At 40.0% G+C, this 14,987-nt stretch overlaps 1 protein-coding gene across 1 annotated transcript; it reads left to right on the top strand.

The window, feature by feature from the left end:
- Positions 1 to 10,706, top strand: LOC100568171 (phospholipase A2). Its single transcript, XM_062974765.1, has 6 exons — positions 1 to 7; positions 459 to 489; positions 3,562 to 3,621; positions 6,615 to 6,780; positions 8,586 to 8,692; positions 10,170 to 10,706. Exons 1-6 carry the CDS (start codon positions 5 to 7, stop codon positions 10,322 to 10,324), a joined length of 522 nt encoding a protein of 173 aa, XP_062830835.1. The 5' UTR covers positions 1 to 4; the 3' UTR covers positions 10,325 to 10,706.
- Positions 10,707 to 14,987: the final 4,281 nt, after the last annotated feature.

The following is a 14,987-nucleotide window of genomic DNA, read 5'->3' as shown; positions in this document are numbered from 1 at the left end:
TTCTATGGTAAGTCATCTTAACCCTACGTTCCAGCACAGTATCTTCCTATCAACCTCTTGCCCCATCTACTCTACTCACAAGACAATGCTTTAAACTCAGTGGTTTTCAACCGGTGGGTCTCCAGATGTTTGGGCCTTCAACTCCTAGAAATCCTAACAGCTGGTAAACTGGCTGGGATTTCTGGGAGTTGTAGGCCAAAACACCCGCTAAACCACAGGTTCTTCTTTATTACAATTTAGCTTGTAAATCGCCTAGAGCATCTTGGATGGAGGGCGATTAATAAATAATTAAATGATGATGATGATGATGACGATGACGATGACGATGATTATATGTATTTCTGTTTTGACCATCCTCTGATACTGCCTGCCTACATACGTCTTGCTGTTCATCTGTGAAACGTTGGAGGTTATGAAGTCCAACTTACTTTTGTTTAACTCCTTTTTTGTCATTGCAGAAGTTGGGCTCTTCTGTTGACTGTAAAAAAGGTAAAGGTTTCCCCTGACGTTAAGTCCAGTCATGTCTGACTCTGGGGGTTGGTGCTCATCTCCATTTCTAAGCCGAAGAGCCGGTGTTGTCCGTAGACACCTCCAAGGTCATGTGGCCGGCATGACTGCATGGAGTGCCATTACCTTCCTGCCAGAGCGGTATCTATTGATCTACTCACATTGGCATGTTTTCGAACTGCTGGGTTGGCAGGAGCTGGAGCTAACAGCGGCCGCTCACGCTGCTCCCGGGGTTTGAACCTGGGACCTTTCGGTCTGCAAGTTCAGCAGCTCAGCACTTTAACACACTTTGCAACCAGGGCTCCTTCTGTTGACTGTAGAACAGCCAAATTCTCCACTCATCCACTTCTTAGTTGCTTCAGCCAAAACAAACACTACCATTTACTGTCTGGTGGAGTGCAAGGGAGGCTGTGGAGAAGCCTCTAGCTATGTTCCCTTAACTGAATGTCCGCAAGACCTCATGAGATTTCCAGAAGGTCTTGGATCATGCCTGTTGGTGTGTGTTCATCTACAGGTACATAGTTGGTTGCTTCTCTGTCACTGGTTGCTACTCCCCATTGGCCAGTAAATGTTCTTGTTGGGAGACTAAGTGGGAGTATCAAGGGAAGACGCAACATAGTCTCACCTCTGCAGGACTTTCCAATACATCTCCTGATGCAGGAACTTGGCACTTGTTTTCTTGTCATCTTCTAGCTGAAGTAAAAGTTTACTCCTTAAATCATTCCTAATGCCCTGCTATTTCTCTTTAGTTCTATTATACTGCCAACCTCCTTTGAATCTCCATGGTAATGCCAGAGCAAGTTTATATCATTTATTTTGGAATCCAAAGTTACTGCTCGCTTAATGAAATCCTGGAAATGTTTCAAATTCCACCAAGAGTTCCCCCACCATTTCAGAAAGTCAGATAGGCTTTAATTATTCATGTTATTCAGTATATTTCAAGTTTCTGGAACTTTTTTCTTGTGTTTCCTTCCCCCAATAACAGTGTCTAGTTTTAAAAAGTATCATGGGTGCAATGGGAATGGTAGAGAACAATGCTGGGTCGGTGTGGCTCTTTTTTCTTACACATTTGGTAGTCAAAGGGTGCCCACTGTTTCTAACAGCCCATACTTAACAACCATATCTATCTATTCAATTGCCAAATTTGTTTTTGTGCCATTGGAAATTCCATTTGGTGCTTCATCTCTAAACACAGTTTGCAGTATTTAAATACAGTTGGCCCTCCACGTTTTCAGGTATAACTTTTGCAGCTTTGATCATTCATAGATTTGATTAATATGGTCTCTCTGGGAATCTTTGGTCCTCTAGCAAGACTCTGTGGTCAACTATGGTCAAAATCGATCATAGATTTATTCTAGGGGACCGAAAGATTCCTAAAGACAACATCTCACTAGAAATATCTAGCTCCTCCAGCACAACTCTATGGTTCTGAAGAGGTTGACCATAGAACCTCAGTGGAGAACCTAGAGATTCCTAGAGAAATGTTCCCTCAGGTAAAAATAAATAAGTGCATTTTATTCACAAATTTTCTACATTTGCGAGGGTCCTGCACCACTTACCCCAGCAAATGTGGAGGCCTGATTGTACATTCGTTCCTCCACATTTCTGGTTTTGACTTTTGTGGATTTGAGTATTCATAGATATGATAAAAATGTTACCTGTAGAAAACTTTAGGTCCTCTAGTATCACTTTATGGTTCCTCCAGAGATTCTGGAAGACCTAGAACAATGGCTTCAAATTACAGGAAATGAGATTCCACCTTAACATTAGGAAGAACTTCCTATCTGTGAGAGCTGTTCAGCAGTGGAACTCTCTGCCCCAGAGTGTGGTGGAAGCTCCTTCTTTGGAGGTGTTTAAAAAGAGGCTAGATGGCTTTCTGTCAGAGGTTTTTTTAATGTGATTTCCCTGCTTCTTGGCAGGGGGTTGGACTGGATGGCCCATGAGGTCTCTTCCAACTCTATGATTCTAGAGATTTCTAGAGGAAATATATCTCCAGGAATCTTTAGGTCCAACAATCTGATTCCAGTTGAAGTTGACCATAGGTCTTCATGCTAGAAGACCTGAAAATTCCCAGAGAGGTGTTCTTTTGGGTAAAATATAGCAACTTCTTTATTGCATTTTTTCACTTTCAAAGAAGTACTGTGCCCCTAACCCCAGCGAATGTGGAGGGCTTCCTGTATAGCTTTCACATCTGATTCGTGTGAATTCATGTGGCTAGGCTGGATGCAGGCAGTGGGAATTGTAGTCCAACATCTGGCAGAAAACAGGCCAAGGGATGTAATGATGCGAGGACCAAAAGAGAGCCCAGTGAACTTTTCCTAGCCTGTTTGAATTACTTGAATAAGTTTAATAAGTTTGCCAAGCTCAAGTATTTGGAGGAAAGAGCTCCTTTTGTGAGTTTTGTTTTTGATTTTTTTAACTAAAAAAACCCAGCTAGTCCTATAAACTCTTCTAGTTGTAGATGTGGAGCTGGCACAGACAGAGCAGTGAAGCAACACGGAAGGGGTCAGTTGGGGACTGTGAGCAAACAGCTTAGGAAAGGAACTCTGGCTTAGTGGCTGCAGTATCTAAACCTGTCGAAGAGATCTTTTCAGCCTAATTCCCTCCTTACAGCCCCTCCCAAAAAGGAACAACGTGCACATAGAGGCATTGAACCTTGTTGGCAGGAGGCTGCCTCTGAGAACTGGGCCTTCCCTCAGTGTCTGAGCAGTGGGCATTTGGCAGGGCGGAAAGAAGTGTCTCACCTTTTAACTGTATATGCTTATATTTAGCTTTTAGAGTAGACTGTAGAGGAGCAGTCTGGAAATACTGTTTATACACACCCACTCCTTGGCTTAGTTTGACAGCAGGGAGAATCTAGACAGCCTATGAGTGTGCAAGAGAGAGGGTGGGGGTCGCACTGAGTTGACCTCCGAATGGAAGCCCGGCTGGTGACCCTGCTGCTGTTTCCGACAGGTGAGTAAAATTTAAGGCACCTGAAATGATCTGACTACTGATGTCCTCAAAACACCTACCCCTTTGCACTTTCCTCCTGTTTTCTCCCACCCAATGCAGAGGATTCATTACTGATCTTTACAAAATTCTGTGCAGCAAAAGCAAACAGCTCTCCGACAGGTGAGTAAGCTTATTTTTGGTATCATATAACACATGCAAAGCTTCCAGCTACTGATTGTTTGCATGTTTACTGTGCAGTATGTCAGTGTGTAAAGAAAACCAGACAGCTCTCATTGCATTCAAAAATACATAAGCAAAATAAATATCCTTAAACCTTCAAGGTGGCATGAAGCCCAGCCAAATGAAGTATACTTATTTTAGTTCACTAGGACCAAGTCATGGCTATTCCTAGACACTGAAAACTCCTTCAGTGAAATTAGGTCAGTCGAATGGCTTGGCTCTGGGTAATTCTGGCATGTTGACTTACGTAGTTCTCATATTTGAATGATTGCCTTTGTTTGGTCTCCATCCTTTAAACGGTGATATTTTCCATAGGTAAAGTCATCTATAGCTGAAAGCAAGAAGGGGGGAAAGGCAACAAATATGAAATATATAAATAAGCACATAGAACCTGCCTTTTCTGCACATTCTGGGAGTGGTAGTCCAAAAAAGGAACTTTTCCCATTTGTGCTTCTGAGATTGTAGCTTTCCACAGGACAAGCTGGCACACAGCAGAACTTTGTCAAGTTGTTATTGCCAGGCTTTTTATCTGTTTTAAGGCTCCTGGAGTATTTACTGCAGCTTGATGTCTGCTAAGGTAGATGCCAGAAAACCTTCTGTTACAAATGCATGGTACACGATCTAATCACATTGCTCGTTTTTGTTATGTGATAATTTTTAGCTATCTATCTTTTTAGTGTAGTAGAAGATGCAGAACCTCTGTGCTTTCTTAGTAAAAATTTCCTTCACTGCAGTGCCTTTCCTATTCAATATAGAAAGAATAATTCAATTGCATAGTTATTTGGAGAAAGGACTACCCTTTCCATAGGAACATATTTTATTTTGTGCCTGTTATAATCAACTAAAGAATTTTACCAGGTAATGGTAGGAATGAGCACAGAATGGGGTTGAAGTGTCATATCCTCTTCACTTGGGAATTCTTTCAAGATCGAGGGATGTGGTGCATAATTTATAATATGAATATATTTTGTGTATGTGCATATATATTTTGCACACTCCATGTGAAGGTGACTATGTATGTTTGTTCACAATACAGTGCCCTTCAGGCATTATTTTCTTGCTGTTTTTCACTTTTTACAATATTGCTAGCTATTATGTACTGTATCTCATTCCTTTTAAAAAGCAGTTTGAATCCTGAGTTGTACAGACTGAGTTGTACAGTCAGCAACTATTACATTTTCAAGAATGCTTATCAGATTTCCAAAGCATTTCTTGAAAGCAATACGAAGTCTGTATAGACACAGTGATCTTCATTTGTTTTTGTTTTTGTTTTTTGGGTTTTTTTGGTTTTGTTTTAAGAGCCCTGACCTTATTAAAGTGTAGAAGTGGTCAATTTTTCAGGTTTCCAATGCAAAGGCAATTTTGTCTGTCAAGCCTGTTTGTTGGGTTTTGTATTTCGCAAAATGCTTTAACTACATATCTTTGGGATGTAAAAACTTAAGTCCTATCACTTCCTTAGAAACTGTTGAGAATTTTGTTTTCTGGTTAGCAAGAATGAAATATGTATGTTTAATACATGTCTCTAAAATGAGAGGAAAATCTGTAAACAACTTTGATTTAAAAAAATACTTGAGAAGATAGAGATTATAAATCAATGATTTTGATTATAGGAATGAATATTTTAGATACTGCTTTCATCATAAATACTGGAATTTGTTCTGCCCTAAGGGACCAGAAATCTTTGTTAGGATACCTTGACTAATTATTATTATTTTGTTAAATGATGTTACATACTTTTAAAGTTCTGGTGTTTTAATGTGATCAATTATTTAACTGTGTTTTATAGATTATCTTTTTCTAATTTATGATGTGACTCTCCTTTGATCCCATGTTAAGAGAAAGGCAGGACATAAAATAAACAAATAAATAAATGAAAAAGGAAAAAATGTTCATTTCCAAGAACAATTCAAAGTGCAGATTATGAACTATGCAGCTGCGTATGGCTTGGGTTGGGACTCTCTGTGAGACTGTATTGAACTATGTAAACCTACTCAGGTCTTTCAGAGAAGGTTTTCTCTCAGGCTCATCATCCTCATGGTGATGTTTGGAAAGCCAGGAAGAGGAGTTCTTTTTCATAGCTCCTACATATTGAACCCCCTTTTCATGGAAAGCTATCTTGGCCTCCTCTCTTTTCTCCTTTAACAGCATGGGAAAAAAATGTAAACTGTTTTTCCCCCCCAGAATATAATTCTTTAGATAACTACATTGCACTGCCTTTCTATGGGTTTTGAGGGTAGGGCAGAAACTATTCTGAAGCAATTACTGGCCAAAATCCAAATTTGCATTACAAATCTCTCCATATTTTCTTTCGTCTTAACAATGGGCTGTTAGTTGCATTGACGTAAAAAGGTTTCTGAGTTTTTGTTGGATCCTAATTATCAGGTGAGACCTGAATGCCAAAGAAAATGGCATCCGTCACATGCCCTGGAGGTAGGTGCCCTTGTAAATGGGCCCACAGTCAGAATCACATGATTAACTATGACTTAAAAGTGGTCTGTTCAAAGCTTAGTTCACGTTAATCTCAGCCAATAGTTTTATTTAAGCAAGAGCAAAAGGGATAGCTTCACAATTACTGTTCATATATGCCAGAAGAGGAAAGAATTGGGCAGGAGAATGCATGAACCTGAGAACTGGGCTGAATGATGGCTTAGGAGTTTATCACACGAGGGAGGCAAATCTCGTTTACAGGAGGATAACAGTAGGACGTATCAGATAGTACAGTCATGTGATAAGTCTCAGCCAAAGATACTCTCATCTTGCTATAACTGTGACTTGATTGCCTGTTGTGATGAATTCCTCACTGTAGCTTCTGAATGTGCCGTGATGTATGAATCAATTTGGAACTTGAATTGGAAAGTGTAAAGAGATAAAGCAAGGATTTTATTGTAAATGTTTTATTTCAAATGCAATAAAATCATGTCCCCTTCTTACAGTTTGGAATAGTGTTCTTGGAAAGACCCATTCTTTACACAAAAGAGGCATCATTGAATTATCCGGAGCCTTACAATGCACCACAGGCCGATTTGCTTTGATGTATCTAGGTTATGGGTGCTACTGTGGCCAGGGAGGAAGAGGATGGCCCAAGGACGAAACAGACTGGTAAGGGCATCACTTGTATCCTGAAGTGCCATATTTCCATTCACTTCTCCAGTTGTGTTCGCACTTTATTTAAAGCTTTTAAATGGTGCCAGGCTTTATCGGTTGAGAAGACCAATTGTAAAACACACTGGAGGAGAGAACCATTCAAGAGCTGGAGAAATGTCCTTTTCTGGATTATAGTAAAAATCCCACCTTATGGTTCTGAGACCTGTCGTTCAAAAAGAAAAAGAGAAGAAAAATAAAATAAAAAAGGACTTTGTCAAGGTCTGAAACCAACAACATATTTACAGTGGTGAGGACTGAGAATGAAAGATAATATGATCGGATTAGAGAAACCTGCCCTTTGTTATATAGGAGGACATTACCATGTTGCTATATGGGAAAAGAAGTGTGTTATTGTGTGCCCTTGTTTGATTTGGAACCATTCAGATTTCACTTGGGATTAATTTGATTCCGTTTAATTCTTGCTTCAGTGACTTTACCATCTGTAAAAGTGGCTGTATATTTGGATCTATCAAACCCTTGTTACTATGTGTACCTAATTAATTTCTTCCAGAAGACAAATTATGTGCTTTAAAACCTGTACAAAAAGCCATCTTAGTGCCAATAAAAGCATTAGATGCAAGTCTTGTGCATTTGTATAAAATCTGTTTGTTCCATTCATATGGCCCCATTTCTGTGTCTGTCCGCTGCTTCCAAAACCGGCATCCATCCGAATGAGCTCTTTCGTTTCACCATCCAAATATACAAATGCATTCGTCCCATTGGCAGCAATGGGCAAACTGCCCAGTTTCCCCTTCCGCTCAGTTTTAGGGCTAGAGAGGTGAAAATCATCACACAAGGAGGGCATATCTACCACCTTTAGCCCTCCAACTCTTACAAGGTTTGGGCCATCCTCTAAATTTTAGGATTTTTTTTCTATAAATAAAACCTCCTTAAAACATTCAGTCTTTCCCTGCTGGTCCCACCCTCTAACCTAAGGGTAACACTAAGATACCAATGATTCTGAGACGTTTTACTCTCGATCTACAGAGGAGACCTGAGCTTAAAGGCAGGGGCTTAAGGCACCACTGGTTCTGAAAAATCTCCCTCTCAATCTGTAGAGAAGACCTGAGGTTAAAGAATAAGCAGACTGCAAGGCAGGCACTGAGGCAGGCAAGAGGCAACAAGCGCGGTAGGCAGAGGAATGAACAGCTGCAAAGCAAATGGTTTTGTGATGCTTTCAGTTTCCTTTCACTGCTTCATCCATATGGGGAGGGGTCTGCTGTACCGTGCAATATGAATGAACACTACGGTACAAAAGCACAAATGAAACATATGAAACAAATACTAGCCCCTACTCTATTAGATGCACTGTTGGTTTATCCTGGGCAAAACAGCAAGTTTTCAACTAAAGAGAGACTCTATTTCTGCATTGCCTGTAGTTTTGCCTTGATAGTATCCTTAAGTAAAAGTAAGTAAGTAAAAGTTTATTTGTATACCGCCCTCTCTCCCGAAAGGGACTCAGGGCGGTTTCCAATATAAAATCAGTATAAAACATTGTACAATAAAACACTGAAAACACTATAAAATGCTATACGAATTAAAAACAAAAACAAAACTTAACAATTGACTAAAACAATCACATAAACAGAAGGAATATAATCACTCAAATAACATATGAATCTGAAAAGAAAAAAGAAAAAAGACCACTGGGATGGAGGAGAGGATGGCCTGGAGGGACCACTAGAACTAAAATACAATGTTATATTCTAAGCAATCATCACAAAATATAACAGATGTGAATTCACTTCTATTGCTCAAAGGTGCTGCCATGCCCATGACTGCTGTTACGGCTTTGCACAGGAACAAGGCTGTAGTCCCATGATACGCAGATATAAATGGACTTGTAAGGACAATCATGTAATATGTGGTAAGAGACCTATTTTAATTTCATTGCATTTATTCACTTTCTTTTAGAAGGGAGAGATTGGGGATATAAATCTATGCAGATGCTTTAAAAGAGGTAAATTAAGCTTTATTCTTGGAGAGGCACTGTAAATGCTTGCAAAGATTCAGGAAAATGCTTTATAGTGGTTGAAATGGACAGTTTATGTCATTAAAATAACAATAATACAAATTACTTCTAAACAAAGACACTAAAGTAGTCAAAGTCCGGCTAAAACGAGACCTAATGCAAACATCTAGTTCAGGTCTAGTTTATGGAGGACCAAATATATAACCCAGCTTGGAACTGCTCTACATCCTGGTTTGGTAAAACACCAGGACAGACATGGTATGGGCCTTTAAAATAGAAGAGTTTAGACAAATAAATAAGTTTACTTTTCCTTTTTTTTAAAAAAAGACAGTGCTTTTCAAGGACATTTGCTGTGGTTACATTTTGATACCTACTGACAGATAATCAGGATTATAGGTATTCCTTTTAATTCAAGGGATAAAAGTAAAGGGATTATTCCTCTCTTAGACCCTTTCCTCTCAGCCTCTTCTCAATGACACCTTTCATTCCGAGATTAGCCAATTGATTTGCCATAAAAAGACCAGAAGGAAACATTTGCTAGAAAGTAAGAGTCTCCACCACATAAAGATTAGCAAATTAAGAATTAGCTTACAGATTGTGATAGTGCTTCATAAATGTTGATATGTATGCAAAATAGAAGGGGGTATACTTAAGGAACATATACATATAAATACACATAATGCTTTGAAGAAAGATAATTATTGTATATATCTGAGTATCAGCTGAGCTTTTCAGCCCTTTTTTAGGGCCGACCCCCCCCCCCCCAAATCAGTTTATACTCGAGTGAGGGTCTTGGCCGGCTTATGTTCATACTGGCTTATACTCAAGGATATAGGTAATCAGAGTTTGACTGTCTTATCTTATTAAAGTCTTATTATTATCTTAAATCACAGTTTTATGTAAATATTCAATTAATGTAAATTTATTGGTATCAATTTATATTTTTATTTTTGAAATTTACCAGTAGCTGCTGCATTTCCCACCCTCATCTTATACTTGGATCAATACGTTTTCCCAGTTTTTTGTGGTAAAATTAGGTACCTCGGCTTATATTCGTGTCGGCTTATAATCAGGTATATATGGCATGTTGTTTATGATTGTGTTTCAAATTAATCAAAGAGAACCAATGTTCTGAAAATAGTTTCTGATTAAATTTGACACCCATCCTGACTCAATCCTGACTCATGGACCCATCCACCTCACAGCCGTATGCACTAACAAATGTCAGGAACCAATACACATTGGTTGCTTCAGTATTTATTATTTTTATTATTTTGTTTTATTAAAATATTTGTATCCCACTCTTTATCTAAATATTTCAATCTATTTTATGTTTCCTCTCTAACTATTCTTCCTGTAATCCTCTTTTCAGATCCAACGCTGGACAAATGCCAAAAATTAATGTGCCAGTGTGACAGAGATGCAGCCAAATGCTGGAGATCTTCAGATTTTAACCAGCAATATGCCTTCTGGCCCAATGTTTTTTGTGGCCGCACTTATCCTGTCTGTGGCTATAAAAGGCACTGAGAGTGTGTGTTTTTGAAATGAAACATATTTTTCTCTTAATTTTAGAATCTAATAACTTGGACTTTATTCAGCTAGTTGAATGAAGATAGCTACTTCCAAACTATTTGTTATCGTCTTTCCTCTTGAAATCAAATATCAAATATATATGTTATCTCCTTTGATTCAGAACATTTATACTACAGATGTTTTTAAATGCAAGTTCACATAACTGAAGCGCACTTGGTTGATCAAAGGCAAAACATACAATGTGCCTGACTAAAAATGTATCATAGAACCATGTGCAGTGGGCCTGCTATATCTGTGGGGGTTCAGTTCTGGAATCCTGTGCAGATACAAAAAAATGTGAATTATCATGCTCCATATTATTAAATGGCCACGGCATGAATGTGTATGCTTCAATATGTCCACATTAACATCACTATTATTTACTAATGATCTGCAGCCAGTGGAAATCACAGATTCGCAGCTGATGGAAGGAGCCTCTGGTGGCCTGGGGGATAAAAGCCTTGTGACTTGAAGGTTGGGTTGCTGACCTGAAGGCTGCCAGGTTCTAATCCCACCCGGGGAGAGCGCGGATGAGCTCCCTCTATCAGCTCCAGCTCCATGCGGGGACATGAGAGAAGCCTCCCACAAGGATGGTAAAACATCAAAAACATCCGGGCGTCCCCTGGGCAATGTCCTTGCAGACGGCCAATTCTCTCACTCCAGAAGCAACTCCGGTTGCTTCTGACACGAAAAAAAAGCTGATGGAAATCAAAGGTTTGGAATAATAATAATAATAATAATAATAATAATAATAATAATAATACTTTATTTATAACTCACCACCATCTCCCAAAAGGAACTCAGGGCAGCTTACAAAAGCACATATTAGTGCTGTAAATATACAAGTACAATAAAATGCATAGGCATTTATAAAACAGTGCAAAAACATAAAACAAATATAAAACAAAACATAAAAGCAGTATATAAAAACCCCAACTAATTTAAATAAAACACTTAATAAAACGCAGCAGATTAAAACTGGCCATAGAATCATAGAATCATAGAATAGTAGAGTTGGAAGAGACCTCATGGGCCATCTAGTCCAACCCCCCTGCTAAGAAGCTGGAAATCGCATTCAAAGCACCCCCGACAGATGGCCATCCAGCCTCTGCTTAAAAGCCTCCAAAGAAGGAGCCTCCACCACAGCCCGGGGGAGAGAGTTCCACTGTCAAACAGCTCTCACAGTCAGGAAGTTCTTCCTGATGTTCAGGTGGAATCTCCTTTCCTGTAGTTTGAAGCCATTGTTCCATGTCCTAGTCTGCAGGGCAGCAGAAAACAAGCTTGCTCCCTCCTACGTGACTTCCCTTCACGTATTTGTACATGGCTATCATGTCTCCCTCTCAGCCTTCTCTTCTGCAGGCTAAACATGCCCAGCTCTTTAAGCCGCTCCTCATAAGGCTTGTTCTCCAGACCCTTAATCATTTTAGTTGCCCTCCTCTGGACGCTTTCCAGCTTGTCAACATCTCCCTTCAACTGTGGTGCCCAAAATTGGACACAGTATTCCAGATGTGGTCTGACCAAGGCAGAATAGAGGGGGAGCATGACTTCCCTGGATCTAGACGCTTCCCTGGATCTATTGACACTATACATGTCCATTTCAGTCACATTAAGGCCCATTGTATTATAATTCTCATTGTGCACACTTCTTGTTTGCTCAAAAATCTGGGGCTGGAGCAGATACATGGGTGTGAAATATGATGTGGAACTTTATAACAAGAACTTATACCGATTTGACTTAATGGGATATGGAAAAATATTGTTGCTTGTTGTGAATTCATTTCCCCAATGACAGCTGTTTATTTGAGGGGCTACAATTGTGTGTGTGTTCGTGGATTACATTGCTGATTTTAAAATGTCTACATCTACAAATAAAGATAGAAAGGAATATAAATGAGAACGCAGCCTAGAAAAACATTGGAGGAGAAGGAAAAGCAACATACTTCTGTGGAGCCAGCATAAAGGCAGTGATTAGAGGCAGAGGTGAGAAGCCTCTCTTGGTGTGGTGAGGTATAAAAGGAGTAAGGAAGTAGTGCTCCCATCCCACGACCCCTCTGTTGCCAAAATGGGGTGGAGGACATGTCAGTACCTGACTCTGGAGAGGTAGTTAAGGATTGATGATGGAGGGGGGAGTGTCCTTGTTGCTCTAACCACCTCTGCTCTACCCCAAATGCCTGAAATAGTGGGCAGCATAGAACTTGTTGAGCCATCATCGTCATCATCTGTTTTTGGCATTTTTTTTTTCATATCAGCAGCAACTTGAGAAACTGCAAGTTGCTTCTGGTGTGTGAGAATTGGCCGTCTGCAAGGACATTGCCCAGGAGACGCCCAGATGTTTTGATGTTTTTACTATCCTTGTGGGAGGTTTCTCTCATGTCCCCGCATGGAGAGCTGGAGCTGACAGAGGGAGCTCATCTGCTCTCCCCGGATTCAAACCAGCGACCTGCTGGCCAGTTGTCCTGCTGGCACAAGGGTTTAACCCATTACCGGGGGCTCAACATCTGTTTTCAGGGTTGGCCTGTAGATAAGTCACCCCTAATTTGTAGACCAAAATTTATTGACCTACAGTCATGAAAATATGGTCGTATATACAGTATTCGATATTTCTTTTCTAAAATAGAAATATAATACCGTAATTTTGGTAGACTAAAATTTAGTCTATAATAATAATAACTTTATTCTTATACCCCGCCCCATCTCCCCGAAGGGACTCAGGGCGGCTTACATGGGGCCAAGCACGGAACAATATAAAAGCAAAAGCAAACAGTAAAAAACAAATCAATCAACAATAAAACATCAAACAATGATAAAAACAGTCTTAAAAGTCACATACAAAATAAAATCTTAGAATCCCAATGATCTGGGTCAAGGTGCAAAATATGTAGATGTCATCAGGGAGGGGTAATAAGTAACAGCACAGGTTGGCAATCTAGAAGCTAAATGGGCATGCTGGAAAACTGAAGGCTCCAAAGTATGTATAGATTACAAATAGATATGGATGGTTTAGAACTACATTTCATAAACCCTTTGAGCCATCCTAGTCCTATCTGGCTCTATTAGTGCCAGATACTGCTATCAAATCAGTGTGGACACAGCTGATGCCCAGGACTGGTATTCAGCAAAGTAACCATTTTGACAGTGGTGAAAGGTTAAATATTTGGTTTCTGTTGTAATTTTTATTTCTGGGGAGAGGGGCTTGGGGTAGAACTATACTCACACACATGTATGATAAAGTCCTCACTCAAATTCATTTAGAAATGTAACTTTCGGAGGGTGCAACATAGTAGGCAGAGCGCTGATTTTTCCCAAATCTGCTACAAGTTCTCTCTCCACTCCCAGATTTCCAGATAAATGCTTGGAAGGCATATAGTACAAATGTAAACTTTCACTGTGTACAATGCAATTGGATTTCTCTTCATGTTGTTGTGTCCCTTCAAGTCATTTCTGACTTAACCACAATCTTGAAGCAACCATATCATGGGATGTTCTTGGCAAGATTTCTTCAGAGGGGGTTTGCCCTTGCCTTCCTCTGGAACTCAGAGAGTGTGATTTGCACAAGGTTTCTCAGTGGATTTCCATGGGCAAGCGGGGATTTGAACTCTGGTTTCCAGAGTCCCAGTTGGACACCCAAACCTCATTGGCTTGTTTTCTTCTACAGCAGTGGTGCCCAATCTTTTTTTGACCAGGGACCACTTGACTGAGGACCACTTTGACCAGGGACCATTTTGACCAGGAACCACTTTGACCAGGACCACTCTCCAACATTAGTACCAAAAGGGTTACAAATCAGTTTTTGGTCAACTTTAGATTCGATTTGGTTATTTGGCATGCTGTTTCAGAAAATTGTATTGGATAGACCACATCAGCTCTAGTTTCAGATACAAAACATATGCCATCCAGTAGTCGCCATCTGTTTGCCCACAAAAAACCATATTTAATAATCTAGAGCTGATGTGGTCTTTCCAATGCAATTTTTTGAATCAGCGCCCCAAATAACCCCAGACACAGGCCTTGGCACCAATTTTCCCTGCATGTCTTGCAGACCTTATTTTATGTCTCACAGTCCACAGGTTGGGAACCACTGTTCTGCAGTATGTAATATTTAGCTGTTTCATGAGTAATATACCAGTAGCTTGAAGTATGGAGCATTCAGTGGTGCAATATGTTAAATCCTTGTGCTAGCAGGACTGCTGACCGAAAGGTCAGCAGTTCGAATCTAAGGAGTGGGGTCAGCTCCTATCTGTCAGCTCTATCTCCCCATGCGGTGACATGAGAAACCTACCACAGGATGGTAAAACATCAAACATCCGGTGCTTCCCCTGTGCAACGTCCTTTCAGACAGCCAATTCTCTCACACCAGAAGCGACTTGCAGTTTCTCAAGTTGATCCTAATACACAAAAAAGTTTGATGTGTGTTGATTCTTGACTATGTATCATTTGTTTAAAATAATAGGTAAAGGTTTTCCCTGACATTAAGTCCAGTCATGTCCGACTCTGGGGGTTGGTGCTCATCTCCATTTCTAAGCTGAAAAGCCGGCATTGTCCATAGACATCTCCAAGATCATGTGGTTGGCATGACTGCATGGAGTGCCATTTAAAATAATATGAGGCACTTATTCCG

This window comes from Anolis carolinensis, chromosome 3, assembly GCF_035594765.1.
Source record: "Anolis carolinensis isolate JA03-04 chromosome 3, rAnoCar3.1.pri, whole genome shotgun sequence".
In the NCBI taxonomy this organism is placed as follows: domain Eukaryota; kingdom Metazoa; phylum Chordata; class Lepidosauria; order Squamata; family Dactyloidae; genus Anolis; species Anolis carolinensis.
Note: the sequence above shows the minus strand (reverse complement) of the source record. Positions and strands in the feature narration are given on the sequence as shown.